The 22,544-nt window shown below is 37.7% G+C and overlaps 1 protein-coding gene across 1 annotated transcript; it reads right to left on the bottom strand.

Annotated features, from left to right (window-relative positions):
• On the bottom strand, positions 12,265-22,538 carry LOC109842663 (DUF21 domain-containing protein At4g14240-like). Its single transcript, XM_020411511.1, has 13 exons — positions 22,356-22,538; positions 20,772-20,848; positions 18,481-18,564; positions 18,274-18,387; positions 17,019-17,105; positions 16,799-16,870; positions 16,137-16,204; positions 15,751-15,838; positions 15,577-15,650; positions 15,140-15,506; positions 14,484-14,530; positions 14,304-14,385; positions 12,265-12,625 (listed from the first exon to the last, which is right to left on the bottom strand). Exons 1-13 carry the CDS (start codon positions 22,447-22,449, stop codon positions 12,509-12,511), a joined length of 1,371 nt encoding a protein of 456 aa, XP_020267100.1. The 5' UTR covers positions 22,450-22,538; the 3' UTR covers positions 12,265-12,508.

Here is a 22,544-nt window from a genome sequence, read left to right as displayed (position 1 = left end):
TGTTAATTTCTTGTAAAAATATTACAACCACATCCATTTTGTGTATTTCCTGTATAAATCTAAAAAGAAACTCATATTGATACATATCATAATAAATCTGACAAATTCCCACCACAAATCATACCACAAACTCATTTACAAATCTAAAAACCATCTCACATCGATATAAAGACATAATATACCTATTCTCATCACACCACACAAATAACATACCAAAATAGGTTTGTAATGTGTATAACAATAATGATTAGTTTACATGCATCTAAGAACTCTCCTCCTCCTCCTCTGTCTTCGTCCTCCTCCATCCAGAGCTTGGACGAGTTCGTTATCCGGTTGCATTTGTTGTTGTGACGGTCCAGCTTCATCGTCAATATGTCGAAAAGGTTCGTCTTCATTGTCGTTTCTGCGTCATCCTCGGCTTTGTCGTGGTTGACGTGTGTATACGATATCGAGATTGTCCTGTTTCATGACTGCTCGTCCATCATGAAGATCTTCGTGAGTTCGGCTTAAGGCTTGGTGAAGCCTCTGCACTATCGATTGATATATCGATACATTTTGCTGTGCTTCGGGATATATAACTGTGAGAGATAATTCAAAAAATCCAAAATAGGAAAAATGCTTTAAAATTCAAATTACAAAAATTTAAATTTGAAATTTAATTCTATATTATATGCTCGAGCAAATTCTATGCTATGATTTGCAATGGTTTGAACATCATCTATTGTTGCTACCTGCAATTATTCCAAAAAACACATGTTAGCAATATTGAGGAATACCAATTAAAATAGACCTTAAATCAAAACCTGAAAATACTTACTAATTCTCTCTCATCTATACCCCGGGCACGCATCCTTTTTTGTAACTCAACCGGTGTTGTGCTCGCATGGATTATCCATCTTATATGCCTTAAACAATATCGATGGTGATGTGGTGCACCAAAACCCTCATGCAACGCCCTTATAATTCCTTTCATACTGTCTGAGATAAAAGTAATTATTCTTGGTATACAGACACTTGGAATTAACTTGTATACAAGTTCAAAGAACCACTTCCAACTAGAAGAATCCTCTACCTCCACGACTGCAAATGCTAAAGAAAATAAACTGTCATTTGCATCTACACCGATTGGTACAAGAAGCATGCCTTTGTACTTGTCATATAAATGTGTGCCATCAATGCTTAATAACGGATAAAAAAGTGAAACCCTTAATAGCAGGACTAAATGCCCAAAATACTTGAGTGAACCTCTCCATCCCCGGTGTGATCTCTTCGAACATTATTTCATATTCAGTACTTGGATTATTTTGCTTGATAGCTTCAAGATATTGTGAAAGTAATTCATAAGATTTTTTCCATTCTCCAAATATTTTAGACAACGCTTTCCTCCTTGCATCATATGCCTTATATTTAGATATCTTAATGCCCCACATGTCATATACCCTTTGAAATATCTGACATGCATTTAGATCAAGTTCGGCCCTCACTTCAGGCATAATTAGCTTACATATATAAGAGGAAGATGCAGAGTAATGATCGATATCCACCGACGGATTGCAACATGTATGAAGTCTGTAATATCTAGATATTACAAATTGCCAATTTGATGATTTTCTCACTTGCATGCTCTACTTCAATCTTCTCGTTAAAGTAACATTTTACTTGGTAGTTTGTTACATTAGTTTTTACCGGCTTGAATTTGACCCGATTCTTGATGGACCATTCTTGGATTGCAAAGATCAATGCTTCTTTGTTCTCGAATAGATCCCTTTTTTTAAAAAGTGAAGTCCTCAGGCTGTTGAAAATTTGAACCAACATCAACAAATTCAGCTTGAGAAGTATTTATCTAATCCTCATTATGAAACTCGTCGGACAATGGATCTTCAGCTTCCATATAATCATTGTTAACATAAAATCGATCCATCCAATGGGAGTCATCATTGATTCCAGTAGCCACATGCATGCTATCAATTTGCACGTCATTTTCTTTAATAACTTTTGAGTCATCATTTATTTCTTCTTCTACAATTGATCTGGCCGGTAAGTCACTCGTAACGTGGCCCAAAGCATCGTTAAATATAACACTTGACGTCCCACCAAGAGAACGCCCACTTAAATGTTATAGTTGAAACCACGACTCTTTACTTTGAGATGTCATAAAACCACTCGATTCATTATCTAAGTCAAGCATGCGAGAGAACTCTCCTTGAGGTCGCAAAACTTGGGCAAATTCGAGAATCGGATACTTCTCAATGAACAACTCAATTGACACTTGCTTCTTGACTAATTATTTCATGTCATTCAACTCCTCATCATCAGTTATCTTCATGTCAATTGTTCTATTCTCATGATTACATGACTTAGATAGCATAAACATTTTCCTAGAACCTCCATCATACATAGGCATACTATTCACTCCGACGCCGAGGCTCTCATTGAAGAAGCAAGTAATGGGTATAAAGATCGCCATCGAAACTAAAAATCAACAGTCCATCATATGCAAATAATCTATTATAACTGAAAATATTAATCTCAATTGAAAATCAAATTTAAAACCCTAATCTCAATTGAAAAGAAAATAATGGTTAAATCCTAACTTCCGAATCACATTATTCATCATATTTCACAAAATAAAAACTAAACATTTTCATATCCAAAATTATAAACCCTAGTCAATCCATATCATTCATCAAAATTCTCACAAAAAAATTATAATTCATACCACAAAATTTATATCCTAATTATAATTAAACCCTAAATCAAAAACAATATCATTCATATCAAAATTTAACCCTAGCCTGATACATCCATATCAATCATCAAACAAGAAAATAGCAAAAATTTTCACCTTGATTGGAGTTTGATGTGGTCAGAGAATGATGTGGTCGTGAGCGTGGTCGGAGGCACCTATCGTCGCGAGTGCGGTCGGAGGCTGGGGTCGCGAGCGCCGTCCTCCGACCGTGGTCGGAGGCTAGGTCGAGAGCGCAGTCGGAGGCTGGGGCGAACGCAGTTCGGCAGGGTCGTGAGATCTGTGGTAGCGTGGTCGCGAGATCTCGAGAACGGTCGTGGACTAATTGAGGTAAGGAAAGAGGGGAGGAAAGGGTCACGGGGGCTGAAGTACTTAAATATACCAAATAGACGGGACTACTAGTCCTATCCATTTGGTTGGCATGGCTAATCGTGGATTAGCATGTCCTAACTACACTAGACTAGTAGTCCCGTGTAGTTAAAAAAAACACCGACATCAAAATTAACTATCTTCATCGTAACAAGATAAAAATGGTCAATTTTACTTATTTTTATGGGAGAAGGTCGATTTTGCTCATTAATTTCTCAAAAGGGTTGTTTTCAAAAATTTGTCCTTAAAAAACAAGCCATGTTTGGTTCGGATACAAAAAAGTAAATTTTTAAGAATTTGGGTTGAGTTTTAGTCGGGTACAACTCCGATAATATGTATTTTAAAGTGATGTATATCATAGTAAAGTGCTTTGAAGCATTTTTTGTTGGAGATTATGGTTAAATCTGGAATAAAAATAGTAAAAGTTGATGTGCTGTAATTTTAAACTTTTTCAAGTTAACTGCTATAGGTTTGTAAAAAGCTATGCTTAAAGCAATATTTGGCCTACTCCGGTGTAAGGATCCCAAGGCCAAACTACTTCCAGGAACAACAGTACAGTACTTTGATGTGCACCAACCTAGTACTGTCAATATCTCCTTGATCTATAAGACCTTTCGGTCAAGACAAAGATCTCCTCGATCTCATAACCTTTTGGTTTCAGGGCAAGTTCCTTCGGGCATAGTTTCTGTAGAAGCAGCACAACAACAGCTATAACGCCAAGATCTCCTCGATCTGACGTTCGTTTTTCAAGTATTCTCCAAGAGCTGCCCAAGGGGCGCTATTTATAGGTCTCTAAGGCCAACTCAAGAGTCACCCTCAATTAATGTGGTTATTATAAATCATAATGGCAATTATGATTATAACAACAATTTATTAAATTGATGTAAATGCTGTCATAACTGCTGCATGCATTAACTCCTGAATATGGGGTAATCAATGGACGCGTTACTACAAAACGTGAGAGACACGTCTCAGCAAATCAGACGAACATCGTCTGTAGGACGAACCTCATCAAACGAGTGAACCTCGTCGAACGGACGAACCTCGTCAAACAGGCGAACCTCATCAAATAGGTGAACCTCGTCGAATGAGCGAACCTCATCGAACAGGTGAACCTCGTTGAACGAGCGAACCTCGTCGAATAGGCAAACCTCATTGAACAGTTGAACCTCGTCAAACGAGCGAACCTCGTCAAACAGGCGAACCTCGTCAAACAAAGGAGCATCATCTGATCTCGAGAACGCTAGGGTCATACCCTCGTACGAATGCGTAGCTCGTTCGCATGCTATGAAGCAGCCTGTGAGGCAACCTTCGTGGCAGCCAATGTGACACCAACGTAGTGCCAAAGGGCGTCACCTAGCCCCGATGCCTCCGTGCGAAGTGCGTCTAATAAAGCGCCACTTAGCGCCTCAGCCCGATTAGCCCTGATCCCTGGCCCACAACCCACGAGCTCATGAGCCCCTGGCCTACGACCCACGATCCACGGCCCATGACTCACTAGAACTTATGAGGGATTAATTAAAATAAAATATTTTTTGGCTTACCGTATATATATATTTATTTATTTATTTATTTTAAAAAAAGCGGTTTTGACCAAAAAATCCAATAATCCACCACAAGTTTTAAAACTAGTATCGTGTTATGGTGCCATTGTTTCAATGGTTGTGCATAAGGTAGATATCGTAAGGACTTGAATCCCCCTTAGACAAACTGAATAAAAGATAGATGCATGGTATCGCAGAGACTTGAATCAGTATATGTCTAAAATCTAGCGATCACACAAGATCAAACTCATCTGTGGTAGCTTTCACTTTGAACCACACTTGCCTTTGTTTTTGCCTTGCATATTTATGACCCTGTGCATGTCCTGGTTCCTATTAGGGCTCTAGGTATCTTTCCACAAGACACCATAGGATACGATCAAATCTCTACCCATACATAGATGAGTTCTTTAGGTATGTTTCCTATCAAACATCCTGCATCCGAAATGCTTTGAACTCATTAAGGCTTAAGAGACATCCTCTCTCATGATAGGATTCTAGGTGGGTCCTTTAGGCATGTTTCCTATCTAACACCCCGCATCCAAAATGTTTTGAACTCATTAAGGCTTAACAACCAACCCTTTTACATAATAGGATCATCGGTGAGTCCTTTAGGCATGTTACCTATCCAACATTCTGCATCCGAAATGCTTTAGACTCATTAAGGCTTAACAACCATCCTCTTTACCATGATAGGATTTTACTTGTAAATCTTACTTGACTTTTGAACCAATCATTTTGTCATTAGTAGCATAAGCTTTAAATTAATAATTTGATGTAAATGGTAAGTATTTATAAGACTCACCAAACTTTACAAATCTTACTCGACTTTTAAATCGATCATCTTATCATTATTAGCGTAAGCTTTGAACTAATAACTTGATGTAAATGGTAAGTATTTATAAGACTCATAAAATTTTGAGATCCATTCCAGCAGACATCCTTTCGACTATGTCCTTTTTTAGACCTTTAGTTAAATGATCAGCCACATTCTCTGAAGACCGGACGTCAATCACAGAGATGACTCATTGGCAAATGAGTTCTCTCAAATAGCTATGCTTCAGACGAATGGTCTGCTTCTTTCCATTGAACATCGAGTTCGCTATCACAGCACTCGCCACCTGATTATCATAATAGATAGTAATTACGCCTTGTAATTCTATCAATGGAAGGTCTCGGAGAAAACAACTAAGCCACTCTGCTTCATCTCCCGTAACACAGAGTGCGAAGAACTCAGATTCCATCGATGACTGTGCAATCATAGTTTGCTTCTTAGACTTCCACGAGACGGAAACTCCACCTATGGTGAAGACAAAATCTCCAGTTGATTTGCACTCATCTGGTTCTAAGCATCAACTAGCATCTGAACAGCCTTCGATTACAGTCGAATATCCAGTGTAGTATATGCCCAGACCTGTAGTTTCTTTCAAGTATCTCATCAATCTCTAGACAACATCCCAATGAAGCTTCCAGGATTACTTGTGAACCTACTAAGTATTTCTACAACGAATGCTATGTCTGGCCTTGTGCAGCTCATCGCGTACATAAGACTCCTAATGATCTTTGAGTATCTTAGCTGCTCTACTGGTCTTCTAGTGTTCGGTCAAAGCTTCTTGTTGTAATCATACGACACTGACAGTTCTGGCAGGTTTTAGTAGCATACTTCTTTAGTATGCTCTCGACATAATGAGATTGGTACAATCCAATACCCTCTTCAGAGTATATAATTTTGATTTTGAGAATCACGTTCGCAGTTCTAAGGTCCTTCATGATGAACCGTGCTGATAAAAATTTCTTGGTAGATGTTACTATCTTTAAATCACTCCCGATGATTAGTATATCATCCACATAGAGGTAGATAACAATCATCTTTCCTTCATCGATCTTGATGTATAGACGCTTATCAGACTCACTGACTTGATACCCATTATTACGAATAACCCCATCGAACTTTTCATGCCAGAGTTTCGGTGCCTACTTAAGTCCATATAGAGACTTAATAAGTTTACACACTTTACCAGCTGGAACATTAAGTCCTTCTGGTTTCTTTATGTAGATCTCTTTTTAAGGTCTCCATTGAGAAAGACAGTCTTCACATCCATCTGATGTATGATGAACCTTTTTATCGTCGCCCATGCGATAAGCACTCTGATGGTAGTGATTCTGCAAACTGGTGCATAAATATCAAAAAAATATATTTCTTCTCTCTGAGAGAATCCTTTCACCACCAGTTTTGCTTTGTACTTCTCAATAGTACCATTAGGACAAAGCTTTATCTTGAAGATCCACTTGCAGCTGATAGGCCTAGCACCTTCAGGTACATCCACCAGCTCCTACGTGTGATTTTGGATCAATAAATCCATCTTATCATCTATAGCTTCTTTTCACAGGAGAGCGTCTGTTGACTGCATTGCTTCTTGGAAAGTTTGTGGGTCTCCTTTCACATTATAGGTGATGAAGTCATTTCTAAAATATTTCTATCTCCTAACACGTTTGGAAGGTAGTTCGGTAACTCTTTCATCATTGAAATTTTCAGTCTCTCGTGAAACTGGCTCCTCTGGTGCATCTGACGTACTAGCATTTTCTATTATATCTTTGAGCAATAAGCCTTTTTCTTTGATAAACTTATCCTCAAAGAATTCTGCATCCCGAGCTTCAATGATGGAGTTGGTTCCAAGGTCTAGGAACTTGCAAGCATCACTATCTTCAGTAAAGCCAAGAAACACAATCTGTTTGCCTTTGGTCCGAGCTTAAGCCTTATGATATCTGGAACTCGAACATATGCGAGACACCCCACACTTTAAGATTATCCAAAGGATCTGGATATCCCAACCATAACTAGTGAGGAATATTATCACTTTTGGAATAGAGTAATCTGTTTAGAATCCAGTTTTTCATCAGCAGAGCCTCTCCCCAATAGCAGGTAGGTAGGCCAGATGTGATTAGCATCTAATTCACCATCTCGGTCAATGTGCGATTCTTTCTTTCTGCAATCCCATTAGATTACGAAGAATATAGAGCCGTAATTTCAGCAATGATTTCATGCTCCTTGAAGTATGCTTCTGACTCCTTAGATCGGTACTCTCCTCCTTTGTCGGTCCTGAGTCTTTTCATCTGAAGTCTAAGTTGCTTCTCCACATGAGTCCAAAACTCGATAAACTTACTGAAGGCTTCATCTTTAGATTTCAACAGGTAGATGTGGTAGAAGCGAGAATGATCATCAATGAAGGTGATGAAGTACTTCATGCCGCCTCGAGTGACAAAGCTCTTGAAATTACAAGTATGTGAGTGAATCAGATCCAATAGGTTGGTACTCCTTGTGACAATTGGAAAGGGCTTCCTTGTCAGCTTTGCTTGCGTGCAAACTTCACACTTCTTAAGTTTGTTACCCCCATATTTTGAAAGTAATCCTAATTTCTCTATGCTAGACATCTTTCTATAATTTACATATCCCAGCCTATTGTGCCATAATACAGAGGAGTAAGCAGAAGAGAATACTTCATTTACAACTGAGTTGGGTATAATAGTACTGATCTTATACATTCCATCAATACGATATGCATTGCCAAAATATATTTTCTTAAAAGATAACACTATCTTTCCTCCTTGGAAATCCAGTCTCATACCTGCGTCACACAACATACTTCTAGAGACTTAAGTTTTTGGCAATTGAGGGAACATGTTTCATATCTTTCAATGTGAGAGTCTTCCCTAAAGAAAGAGTTAGCACCACAGTCCTAGTTCCAAGAATGGGAACCACAGAACGATCAATCATTGATCCTTTTGGCAGCAACATAAAAAGAGAACAAATCTCTGTTGGAGCAGACATGACAGGTAGCACCTGTATCTAACCACCAACCAGAGATGTTGCTAGGAGTTATCACCTGGAAGAGCATATCCACACAATTATCAACTTGATTAACATTATGTTTTGTTCTATTCTTCGGTGCTTTGCAGTCCTTAGCAAAATGCTCTTGCTTCCCATAGTTGAAGCATTTGCCACTCTTCTTAAAATCTTTTTTCTGAACATTCGTGTTCTTCGGATTCTGATTCTTCCTTTTGTTAAAAAAAACTTTTTTTCTTAGAGGAAGAACTGATACCCTTCTCAGAGTTAGCAGCTACCATATTAGCAGACGCCTTCTGCTTAGCAAGGAGCTCATCATTTGTGCGAGTCTGAATCTCGTCCTCGATCCGAATGAACCTCTTCAAATCAGACAGAGTCATTTGTCTTTTCCTTCTTCGAATGTCCATGGAGAATGAAATCCAAGATGGAGGAAGCTTGTTGACAATTGTACCAGAAATGAAGGTTTGATAAAGATTGATCTTTTCATCATTCAACTTAATAACAAGCTTTTCAAGCTCTTTGACTTGAGGCAAAACCTTAGTATCATCTTCGAATTTGAAGTCTAGAAACTTGTCAATGAGATGAGAATTGGAAAGCTTCTCCCCATCCTTGTATTGGTCCTCCAGAGCATTCCGGATTTTCTTTGCAGAGGGCTTGTTGGTGTAAGCATCTGCCAGATGATCGGTCAGGCAGTTAAGGAGATAACTCCTGCAGAAATGATCATATTTAGCCCAAGAGGCTTTAGACTTAGAATCTTCTTCAAAATCGGGTTTCTCCTCAGAAACCACAAAGTAGATCTTCAGGAGTTGCATCCCGAAGATTACTTTCCGATGCCATGCGTTGAAGTTGGATCCGTCAAATTTCTCTAACTTAAGACAATCCACTCCAAGAGTCCTCGCGGGATCCATGATATATTAGAAATTATTACTTTAAGATTGTTGGAGATTATGGTTAAATCTGGAATAAAAATAGTAAAAGTTGATGTCCTGTAATTTTAAACTTTTTCAAATTAACTGTTGTGCGTTTGTGAAACTCTGTGCTTAAAGCAATATTTGGCCTACTCCGATGCAAGGATCCTAAGGCCAAACTGCTTACAGGAATAGCAGTACAGTAGTTTGGTATACACCAACCCAGTACTGTTAAGATCTCCTTGATCTATAAGACCTTTCGGTCAAGGCAAAGATCTCCTTAATCTCAAAACCTTTTGGTTTAAAAGATTTCGGCTCAAAACCTTTCGGTTCAGGGCAAGTTCCTTTGGACACAGTTTCTGCAGCAGCAGCACAACAGCAGCAACAACGTCAAGATCACCTTGATCCGATGTTTGTTTTTCAAGTATTCTCCAAGAGCTGCCAAGGTGCACTATTTATAGGTCTCTAAGGCCAGCTCAAGAGTCACCCTCAATTAATATGACTGTTACAAATCATAATGGTAATTATGATTGTAATAACAATCCATTAAATTAATGTAAATGCTGTCGTAACTGCTACATGCATTAATTCCTGAGTACGAGGCAATCAATGGACGTGTTACTACGAAACGCGAGAGTCACGTCTTAGCAAATCAGACGAACCTCGTCTGTTGGACGAACCTCGTCGAACGGGCGAACCTCATCAAACGGGCGAACCTCGTCGAACGAGCGAACCTCATCGAACAGGTGAACCTCGTCGAACAGGCGAACCTCGTCGAACGAGTGAACCTCGTCGAACAAGTGAACCTCATCGAACGAGCGAACCTCGTCGAATGAGCGAACATTGTCAAACAGAGGAGCATTGTCTGATCTTGAGAACGCTAGGGTCAAACCCTCGTGCGAATGCGTAGCTCGTCCGTATGCTGCGAGGCAACCTTCGTGGCAGCCAATGTGGCGCCACCTAGCCTCGATGCCTCCGTGCGAAGTACAAAATACGCCTAACAAAGCACCACTTAGCGCCTCAGCCCGATTAGCCCTGATCCCCGGCCCATTGGCCCACGGCCCACGACCACTAGAACTTATGAGAGATTAATTAAAATAAAACACTTCTCGGCTTACCTTTGGCAAGTCTCGAACAGTGGACCTTTTAAAACACCAAAACTTTAACTTTCCACTAGGCTACTAAGCAATTATGAAAGTACTTGTAGTTAATATATATATACTTTGAAAACTCATTTTGGAAAGCAGTTTTGACCAAAAAATCTAACATTTTTCAGTACTTTTATGCGCTATGGCCGCTCTCTCGAGTTGATAACGTCAATGCCACTAAAAATTACCACTTTCAACCATAGCAGTGTGGGCATAGGCCACTACCAATATTGTAGCAGGTATTGCGTTGCTATTTGTTGCTATTTACAACACTGCCTAATCTTATCCTTAAAATTAGAATGAACGCCTTAAAATTGAAGTAGACGGTGAAAACTGGTGTAATTGGACCCTCTCCAATTAGGGTCAATTTGTTTGCGTGGAAATAGATATAAAGTAGCTAAAGTAATGGAATCAAAAGCTACTTCTGCTATTTCTGAGCAAGAAAGTTTGTTTATTTCTGTGGAAAAACTATTCTGGTACTTCCTTAAATACCAATATGGCACCTATGTGGCATCCTTGCTTCTTAAATCTTTTTCTGCTATGTGGCATCCCTGCTTCTTAAAATTTTTTCTGCCCCTCAAGGTTCAAATGCAGCTGAAACAGGAGTTTAAGAATAAATTTAAAAATTTTAATTATGTGGATATTTCCCATTTCTAAATAAAATCTAAAAAGATTGTCTTTCTCTCTTCCTAACAACTATTTCTAATGGCTATCCAATAGGTCACATGACAAAACCATATCGCTGCTTCGTGAGGTGCCTAGGTTTGATTCCCGTGTGCGCCAAAGGAGCGATCAGAAGAAATTTCTAATGGCTATAAAACAAGAAAGAATGAAGAGGAAAAAATATTATTTTATTAGATTTCAAAAATTTATAAAACAAACAGAAAAATGTGTTACTTCTGCTACTCAATTATTTTGGAAGTTACTTATTTGATATGCTTCTTACATCTAATATTTCAGTGCAACCAAACAGGCTCTTACCACTAAATTGGAGAGGATCCTAATTTAACTCTATTTGTTAATATAGAAAGTACGTAATCTTTTTAAGGAAGGCATGTTAGCTAATAAAGAAACATATAAGAATAATAATAGTTGACATATAAACTAGAATAACTATTCATTAGACTTTTTATTGCCCTACGGCTTGTTACACCCCAAACGCTTATGATAATTTCTCTATATATTTTTGTGCAACAGCTGTGTTTCAAGTCACAGAAACATCCTCTTGTAAATTAAAAAAATGCAAGGCAAGGCTGCATACAATGGACTTAAAAACAGGTTCCATCCCTTCTTAGACTCTACGCATATCAGAAGCTTCCTGCACCAGGTTGCCCTTCTTTCAACCGGCGCAGGGTCCTTCGAGTTCTGATTTTATCAGAACGAGAGAACGAGCCGCATACTTTAGACTCTACGCATATCAGAAGCTTCATGCACCAGGTTGCCCTTCTTTCAACCAGCGCAGGGTCCTTCGAGTTCTGATTTTATCAGAACGAGCCGCATACGAGCAGTACATCTAGGCCGCTCAGGGACAAAATAGGGGGGCAGGTTTGAAAGTTACCTGCCTCCTTTACTGGTCAGAACTCTCCGCTCCCATGCGGTGAGTTCTAATAAGACGCATGGTCAAGTCCTTCCTACATTACTGTTTATAGACAATTTTAGCCTATGAAGACTGAGCATCCGTCATTGCACTCAACAAGACTCCCCACCGTACACAAATCCTCACTACGATTAAACGCAATGTACTTGCAAACTACTTACATTCCAGCAAAATTACCAATTTCCTTATATACCCGATAATTTATGTTCTTAGTACAGTATCTCTCTTGCTACAAAACTACATAACCCATCATCAACGCGACGGTCTCACAAAATTCAAAATCAAGGTTGCATGCATATTTCCTCGGTTTCAGACTACATCCTCCAAGGTGCTACTGAGATGCATTTCGTGCATATTATTTGTTTCCCAGGAGAGGTTCTGTGAGAGTTACTTGATTTCGTGGTGTTTTCACATCTCCTTCGGTAGGTTTCTTTAATATTCCGGCAGGTTGTCCTTGTCGATTTTGAGCTCCCTGGCAGAAGAAAAAAGAAAAACTTCAACAACAAAAACAACCTAGATACAGGGTGCAAGCAATTTATCATCAATATACCAGACTATATGACATATCCAAAAAGGACTTAAAAATGTATTCAATTGTTATAAATGGAACTTGTACTGTTTTAAATGATTAATTGCATATACACCTCCTGTACCACGAGGTGCCGTTTGGCAAACGGTTAAGCGAGGGGTTAAGGAGATTCCTTAACCCGCCAAATACAAAAAATCTATAAGGCCTCGTTTGGCAAAGGGTTAAGGGTGAGGGGTTAAAGAGAAGGATTAATGTACTTAGCCCATTCGATAATCTGAGGTACCGTTTGGCAAAGGGTTAAGTGAGGGGTTAAGGAGACTTAACCCCTTCTTAACCCGCCAAACACAAAAAATCTATACAAGGGTTAAAAGTGAGTTTACATTTCATAATTTGCCAAACATAAAAAGTATAGTAGGGTTAAGCTAACCCCTCTAGAGGGATTAAAATGAGTTAACCCCTCAAAATAAGGGGTTTACTAATACTCCTATTTAGAAGGATTACGAGTTAACCCTTCTAATTATAAAGACAATAGTCAAAATTATTGTTATTCCCAAACACTAAAACTGATCACAAATGTTAAAATAAAACTTATTTAACGGGTTAATAATTTGGTCCTTCAGATTATCGAATGGGCTAAGTACAGTAATCCTTCTCTTTAACCCTTTGCCAAATGGGGCCTAAAAGGGTTAAAGTGAGTTAACCCTCCATAATTTACCAAACGTAAAAAATACAGAAGGGTTAAGCTAACCCCTCTAGAGGGATTAAAATGAGTTAACCCCTCAAAATGAGGGGTTTTACTAATATTCCTATTTAGAAGGATTAATAGTTAACCCCTCTAATTATAAAGAAAATAGTCAAAATCCTTGTTATTCTCAAACACTAAAAATGATCACAAGGGCTAAAATAAAACTTATAGAACGGATTAATAATTTAGTCCTTCAGATTATCAAATGGGCTAACTATGTTAATCATTCTATTTAATCTCTCTTCCTTTACCCTTTGCCAAACATGGCCTCTCATGCCTAAATTGCCTTTTACCTTATTCTAACTATAAAAAGACTAAATTGCCCTCTAAATCAAGGGCAAAAAACTAATGACATATAATAAGATACAGAAGGTGCAAGTCCTAATAAAAAATTTAGGGGATATGAGCAGGCTACAACACTACTACAGGATAGCGAGGGTACATGTAATTGTCCTCCTTTCGGTTGAATTTTTGTAGTATATTATTATTATCACTGCCTAGGATCCTTTATCAACCGATCTAGGTCACAGGGGTCTTGAGATTGTTACTGATGTGAAGCATTAGATATGCTTTTTTTTCCTCTGACAACTGCCATGCAGTCCGGAAAAATTATTTTGTCCATTAAACCCAAAAAGTAGCCTAGTGGTTGGGGCTTGGGGCACTGGTTCAAAAGGCCAAGGGTCGATTTGGGTCTACGGCATGCCTATTTCTAATTTCTAATTAATAGGCATTGCAACACTTTTGCTATTAACCTAGATCAGGCCTGCGAAGGGGGGCTGCGGACCTTGGGGTTTACTTGTTGGTACTAATGTAAGGTTCCTTGTACCCCAAAAAGAAATAGAAAAAAAAGAAAGAAAGCAAGATAAAATCACTTACCACAGCCTTCTGACCAGTTAACCGTCTAATAGATGGAGCTCGAGCAACCGAAGATGCAGCAGCTGCAGCTGCGACGCGTATCCTGTAGAAAGCTAGTTAGAGCGAGAAACAGATAACAGAATAATAAATAAGTTTTACTCATAAATAGCACAATAAATAAGTTTTAATTCTACAGCACACCTTTTGTGGACATCGACATATTCATCTGTCTCATCCACTATTTCTTCCTGCAAAATATCAAGATACATGTTTAATATACAATTTTTCTGAGAAAGTATCTCCACCATAGAGCAAGAGGCATAATAATACTTTAGACAGAATTAGGTTATGGTTCAAGCATTGCAAAATGTAAATTTTAAATGTTGAGACTGATTGAAGGTAACATTGAAGCATAAAAGTAAAGTTTTTAGGCAATCTTTTAAACTAATTTCTAATTATGAATGGGAATGTTAAACTAGAACTGATAGGCATTGTTAGTGTTGCAGAAAATAATATAACAGGGATAGTAGTGACAACAAATAATAGATTTTTTATACAGGATTACATGAAACATAAAAATCACCATCTTAGATCATTATTCAGTCCAATAGATAACTATAAACGCAGTGGCCTTTTAATTGATTCGACTTGATATTATTCACATTTATTTCACATACACAAAGAATCTGCAATGAAAATTCCGTTTCATATTTCCCCCCTTTATGCAGGTATGGGTTCTCACGGTAGAATAATGAGTAGAAGGCATTCCTTTGTCTCTATAAATTGTAGATAGATCAAAGTTAAGAGTGGTGCTGACAATAAGAACAAAAATCAGTAATCATAAGAAAGGTGTTTACTTGCAGGAGTTCTTCAAATACATCCTCGAGTGTGATGATACCAATGACTTCACCATCTTCAATATCCTCTGGTACACGACCAATTATATGGGACGCATCATTCTGTTGCAAAGATGCTGGCTTATTTCCATTAACCTGATTTTGCTGTTTTTCAATGTCAATAACAACACTGTCCTTTTCTTGTTCTACTTTAGAAAGTAGAGGTTTTGTCAAGTCTCCACTACAGTTTTTACTCTCTTTCGGTTTCTTCTCATCCACAGGTGGGGGATTCCTTCCTTTATTTTTAGCTTTTACCACAGCAGCCATATGACTGCTGCCTTTTTGAAATTCATTCAGTATATCATATAGAGGCATATCTGCTGGAACCCTGTTAGAATTCAAGATATGAACACATAGATCCTAAATAAGCAATGAACTTAAGTGTGACATTGAGAAACCTTGGAATTCTTCTGATTGAAACAGCACTAACAGGTGTCTCTGTCTCAGCGCGAACTGTGAGGAGACTTTTCACCTGGCTCCAATCAACAATGTAAGAAACATGGTACAGTATAAAAACACTTTTCAATCTTACTCCAATAGGAATACAAGCGTGTTATATATTCTATACATACCAGGAGAAGGCCAATAATATTTTTTGGATTTCCCGAATAAACAGGAACTCGGCTGTGTCCCCGAGCAAGAATTTTGCCAATTGCTTCCCTGAAAGTAAAAAAGAAAAAAAGTAGTTGTATCTTTTCCTCTAATTATAAACAATGTCACTACTTAAAATCCCAGGTGCTAGGACAGTGATTTGTTATCATATACAGACAAAAACTGCTCTAAGAGCAGTGGAAATGCCATCCATTGTGTAAAACAAGTTTTTCTCAGCATCAACTTGTGAAATTATCAGCCAATTGGAGGACCAATTACTTAGCAACTAAAAGGACTCTGAGATGTAACATAAAAATAAAAGAAGAAACTTGAAAGCATTGATATCACTTTCAAGTTTGGAACTCACCAATCCAGTTTTGAATTGACATCTAGAGAGAAAGTTGACTCAATGGGCGTCATGGCCTCCTCAGCAGTCTGTGGAACATAAAAAGGGATATATGATTAGGAAAAAATGGTTAAGGAATACTATAAAGACAAGCAGTAGCTTTTTTGTTTTTCCTCTTCTTTTATTTATTTATTTGGCTGGAGAAGAATCAAGTGCATTCTGGCTTCCAATGAGCACCCCGACAATTCAATAGAGACCAAACTACTATCAAAGAATTTTAATTTATACATGACACCCATCAAATGAAAAACTAGACATATATAACCAAGACATCCTAAAATAGCTGATGCTGATCGAAATCGAACACTAATGAACCGGTCCCTAGCTATCACTTTCAACAGAAGTCCCAAATACTTTTCCTTGTCCTTATAAAACAAATAGTATAAATATATCAAACACTCCTCATATAGAGACATAATGTGAACTGTATAGAATACTCCTATCCGAAAACTTGGAGCTGCACAATTGATTGCCATCTCAAAGTCTGTTCAGGAGAAATTTTTTGCAACCTATATAAAGAACAAATTCTTGGCTTTGTGTTTGCGTGCTTCTGGTATTCAAAAATCAGGACTGAAGGAAACCAACTATTAACAACCTATTTATAAGTTCATTCTGATGCATACCTTTTCAGTCAAATCTAATGCACCACTTATGATTGTTGTCTCATCATGGGTGAGTTCTCCACCCTTGCCAGCCTAATATGTCAAAACCAATGAAATTGCATGGTCAAAATAATAATAGAATAACCAAAAAATTATTTCACAACAATTTTAACACAATTAATAACAACTTGCAATATAGATATGACATCATTCAATTGTGAAATTAAGTACAACTTTATACCTCTTGGCTATGGATAGACACCAAAGCTTTCAGCTGAGCACGCCTAAAAAGTGCAGACTCATTATGTCCAAGTGCATAATCTAGAAGCTGAAGCAAGGAAAAATAGAAGGTTACAAATCATCTCACTTAGTGCCTTTCCACAAAGCAAAAGCAAGCAGAAAGCACCAACCATTTACGCTAGAAGCTTGGATGCCCCAAGAATTTGAGAAGAGTAGTCTAAGTTGTTATCACATTCTCAGGCTATGATTTATTGCAATGGACAACTAATTGGTAAACTTCAAATCATGATAAAATGAGGAAAGTAAACATATGCAATCAACAAAGTAAACCTAAGTTGCTAGAACACCACAGCGCTTGTTTATGTTGATAACAACCATAATAAAGATTATGTGAACCTAGGTTAAAAATGAAAGAAATATACCACGAGAATATGAGAAGGTTGTAAACTACTACAACTTAGAAAAAGAAATCATGAAATGCGAACAAGAATTACAAACAAGCCACATGAAGTTAAAATAGCCCAAATACACACAGGAAAAGAGCAAAAAGCAGCCAATGCAAACATTTAATCTTGACCTTCAGCAGTGTCATATGAATCTAGACTATCTAATCTATATATTATTAAAGATTAAAAATCTCAGTATTGATTGCAGTTCAAGTTCTATTTGTATCGACATTAGTAGTTTGGGAGTTCCACATCAGAATTGTTGCTACATTAAATAATTCAATTTAATTGCAAGCTTTCTAGTTGCTAATTTCTGTTTTTTTATAGATTTCCTCAATAGAACATTGTCAAACAATCTTTTGATCAAACCTTGTATCTCTATTATTCATTAATAGCTAATATTTGCTTGTATTATCTGTTAGCCTATACTAGTAGTATTGGTCGGTTTCAGTTAGATTAGATCTCCAACACGATATTGGTGATACATAACCGCATTGTCAATACTTCAAAAATCATTGTAACATAAAAATAAATTCACACACTATTTGAGGTCACACACTATCAGAGCCTGGAGTCCGTCTCTTTTACATACATATGCCTTAGAAGATTGTGGTTTGACGTCTTTGGTTAATGAGTTAGAAGCGGATAGTGAACCTTGAGCGAGAACAATATTTCATAAGTTCACACCACTTTGTCAAGACTCGTTCATCAAATATCCAGCTCTAGAATGACAACTTTTGATTACCTCATGTGTGTCAACATAAAAAGTAACAAACACTATGAAAGTGAGAGAGGTTAGTATCTTTATACCTTCCCTATGGGATAGGCTACTGGATAGCAAACAACCATTAATATACGGACAAGCCAAACAAAATTTGCACCCACAGCCAGACCATATCTTGTACATATGGCCTGTGGAATAACCTGCACAAGTAAACCCATGGTTAATTAAAAAACTCTTATAATTACCCACCTTCATGAGCTCCAAAGTGAATAGAACAACAACAGACATCATACCTCCCCAAAAGCTAGAACGAATGTTACAGATAAGATAACAGCAAGAATCGGATGAAATATCTTGTCAAGGAATATAGGAAGAGCCTGCATTAGCAATAGAATTAGTCAATATGCAGTTAGCTATTCAAATTCCAGAAGAAAACCTGGTGAAGGTGAACAGTATGGGATTACCAATCGAAACTTTTATTTCCACAGGTTAACAAACAATTTTAGACTGTGTTCAAAAATTGAATAACTAAACACACCAATCCATTAGTTGGCGGAACAACCACAATCTTTATCCAATCAAAGTCAGGCGAAATATCAGTGCTTAAATTCCATGGGATAAGCCAGCACCCATCAGATTTCTTTCTTTTGCTTTTCTTCTGGATGAGATCATCCTACATTCTCATATAAGTCCACCCACAAGGAGGTTCAAGATTATAGCACTTATACGAGTTCATCTTTCTATCGATAATCTAATCTAACCAAATAATGAAATTACCTAAGTGATCTTTAGCCACAGTTGCTAGTAGTACATATACAAATATTAACATCTAGGCAGCTTCCGAAATTGCATCCTATTGCTTACCTGTGGGCCTGGATGAATGCAGACAGAGAGATCTAAGAGAAGGTGTGATAATGGAAAAAGCAAAAAACATATATGCTCTGTATTGCGAGAGAAAATATGAGAAACCCTACTAGAAAATCAAATATAACATTCCTGCATAGTGCACATGTTTCACTGTACATTTGGTAGATATTGCTAAAGACTCATGCAAAAGCCTATCACAGACTTTCAAATGCAGAGGCAGGTCTCTTTCCCAATAACGACAACTGGCTAGCAATACTTTCCTTCTTCATTTAAGTGCTTATTTTTGCAACAAATTGTATTGGACTAATAACTACGGGTAATAGGCAATCTGATGGACATGCTAGTTGGCATTACATGCTGCCTTAAGAGTCAGAAATAACTCAGTTCAAGAAATTTATATTTTATAACCTTGCCCCTTGTTTAAACTCTTTCATAGTCTAGAAGAAATTACGAAACTAGATTCTTCATTTACTAAGCTTGACACAAAAAACTGACCCACAAGGCAAGCCTTTTTACTACCAATTGTTTTCTTAGCCACGAAAATGTTGCCTGTTTAAATGATTGGCATCAAGTTAATACAAGGCTGTATATTCGTTAAATATTTCTATAAAGCCCTTGCACCCATGCTCAATCCGATTATGGAGAAAAAACTTGATAATTCTCCACATCATAAATGAAGGCAAGCTTTTGTTTATCCTTTTGCTGAATAGAATTCAAACTGTTTGGTATATAAAGATGACAATGTGTTATGAAATAATTAAACTTTCCCATAACAAATCACATGCTTTGTGTACCACACACAATAGTAATGCAAAATAAAATGCCACCATGAGGCAACTTTCTTGCTCACTTGGGAATAGAGAGGTTTTGTCCACACATAGTTATTGTCTTCAATGTACACTATATGCTGAACGTGTACTAATATTTTTTCAGTTTTTTTAAGTTGTTATACCTTTTCAATTGTTCTGTTCTTTTACTAGTTAAATTACCATAATCATTAATCTTAAAAGTGATAATAGTAGGATCGGATCAGTACAAGTATGTCCATTGTACCTCTGGGAACCGTTGTTTTTAACCTTGGAGGAAAACGTGATTTGCTGGACAAGGCGTCTAGCTATCTCAGTTAAGAGCCTTAAACATAACCACTAAGTCACATCCAAGAGAAGTTTGATGTGCATACAGAACAAGATATACTAATGGTTCCTGCATGAACTCTCACTAAAGATTCTGATTTCCATTATGTATCACATTTATGATTATGCATATATGACGGATATATAGTGTGTTTGCAACTGAGTGGCATGGGTACTGGTACAGGTCCAGGTGCTGGTATGGGACATGGCAAATTTGTAAAAGGTAGGGTACGGGGACATGATTTAAACTACTGGGATATAATGATAGTTGCCAGCTATATACGTAAACAACCCTTTTAAATCGTAGCTCTTAAAGGCTGAAATGAACTCAACTCTTATCCAACAAGTTACAAAATAGATGTGAAGAGTAGGGTATATATCTAAGAATCGTATGATGAGTGTTTTAAATTAAACATGCATTGTATAATTGAGTATAGTTCTGATAATTATATGTATATATTTAAGGAGTGTCCAAGAAGTGTCGGGTATGGGTATGGGTAAGGTTCCATATTAGAAGTACCCAGGAAACATAGGTTTGCACCTTTATGAAAAATTTCAGGTAAAAGTAGAAGTAAGCACTTTACCTCCATGGCAGCAGCATTACACAATAACAAAGTCACCAGAAGCTGGTGTTGCTTTTGAACGACAGGAAGGATGTGAGCTGTAAAAGAGAGAAAAAAAATATAGATATGAGAGATTCAAATTATCAGCAAAAAAAAAAAAAATCCAGGAGCAGTGCACTCATCGGGTTAAGACTGATGGGGTTGAGATTGTAGTGGCATCAGTTAGAAAATGTTATGACGGAAAACTCAGAAATGAAACAGAATATTTAAAAGGAAGAGAAAGAGTCCAAAAAGGTGACGTAAGAACATAGAGAATGGAGAAAGTCATCGCTTTACATTCTAAACTTTTAATTTAAAAACAGGCAGAACCAAGGTGTGATAAGGAGATGGTCTATAAAAATGCTAATACAATTATCCATACAAAACCAAGTATATGAACTATGAAATTAGCCTTTCCATGCTAAAATGTTAAGTCTACATTAGCCATAAGTGAGTTGAAAAGAAAATAAATTGTGCAGGATAGTTATCAATATTCAACTGAGTATTTAAGCCCTTATTACCCCTCAAAATATTAATAATAATCACATTGCAATTTTTCAGGGTTTTAAAGGAAGGTTCACAACATTAGCCTTCTGAATACAGGGACCCTTTAGCATGCTCCAGAACTCAATAACACATAACTCTCATAAGCAAGCCTTTTCTCACCATGCTTCCATTATAATATGCTTAATTGCACTTTAACACCCCAAGTTCCACCCTTTTTTAAATTTGTACCTTAAAGTTCCAATTTGCTCAATCAATACCCAATGCTTTTAAGTTGATTAGACCGATAAGTTAACATAGAGTGCCAAACTACTGAAATACCCTTGGACTAAACCAGTCTTTTCTCCCCCCTTAAGCCCCTAATCGCCCCCTTAAGCGATTCCTCGCCAAATTTATTCTCAGTTTTCCCTTTTCTCTGTTTTCCTTGACATAGGGTTCCAAATGGAAATCACCCATGGCCAGAGGGTGAAGTAGAAAGCTAAATCTCCATCAGCCGGCGCAAAACCGAAGATTTTGATTTAAATGAAATTGTTGAAGTAGCTACTTATCACTGTTCGAAAAAGATCTGAACTTTTCGGGAATTTTTAACCTCCGTCGATCCCTGCCGCAACATGCGGATCCTTACTTGCAGTCAAGGACTCCCAAACACGTAACTTTCATTAATCACTGAGTCAATTGGGATTGTTCTGTTTAACAATCCCAAATCAGTTGATCACCACTAAATACCATCGTCCAACCCAAATGTCTGCCTGATTCCTACGAAAACCCCTCCAAGTAACAAACAATTACGAGAGAGAGAGAGAGAGAAAAAAAATCTAAACTCTGGTGCAAATTCTAATCTGGCATTAAGGATCTTTATATGCACTCCAGGACTGAAAAGCCTACATACAATATTTTCAATAACAATATAGGCACGAGAACTTATTGCGCGTTGGTCAGCCCGAAACAATCGACCCCAAATGAATTAACTACTACTAATTTTAACAAAAAAGCACAAGCAGTCAGGCGAAAAAACCCCACTGAATCCTCCTCATCAAAACCCTAAATTGAGCAGAAACCTACCAGCCTGCTTCTTCTCAGTTGGGGTTCCGCTCCGCTGGAGGATCTCGAGCTCGACGAGGCCCAGCGACATCAATCCCAGGGTCAATCCCGACATTATCCCCGCAAATAGAACGAGGAAGCAGGAGATCCCAGCGTGAACGTACCACCAAAGGGATCCCAAGGCGATGTCCTCGCCATTGACGACGAAGA

Source organism: Asparagus officinalis, chromosome 5 (genome assembly GCF_001876935.1).
Source record: "Asparagus officinalis chromosome 5, Aspof.V1, whole genome shotgun sequence".
Lineage (NCBI taxonomy): Eukaryota > Viridiplantae > Streptophyta > Magnoliopsida > Asparagales > Asparagaceae > Asparagus > Asparagus officinalis.
This window is presented reverse-complemented; position numbering and strand designations above follow the sequence as displayed.

What these genes read in the sequence shown, in the direction of transcription:
- LOC109842663 (XM_020411511.1), bottom strand. Translation starts at nt 22,449, where the DNA reads ATGTCGGGATTGACCCTGGGATTGATGTCGCTGGGCCTCGTCGAGCTC. An exon ending in TAGCCTATCCCATAGGGAAG is followed by an intron (nt 17,106 to 18,273) that starts GTATAAAGATAC and finishes TCCTTGCTTCAG; the next exon opens with CTTCTAGATTATGCACTTGG. An exon ending in GTCAATTCAAAACTGGATTG is followed by an intron (nt 15,839 to 16,136) that starts GTGAGTTCCAAA and finishes TTTTACTTTCAG; the next exon opens with GGAAGCAATTGGCAAAATTC.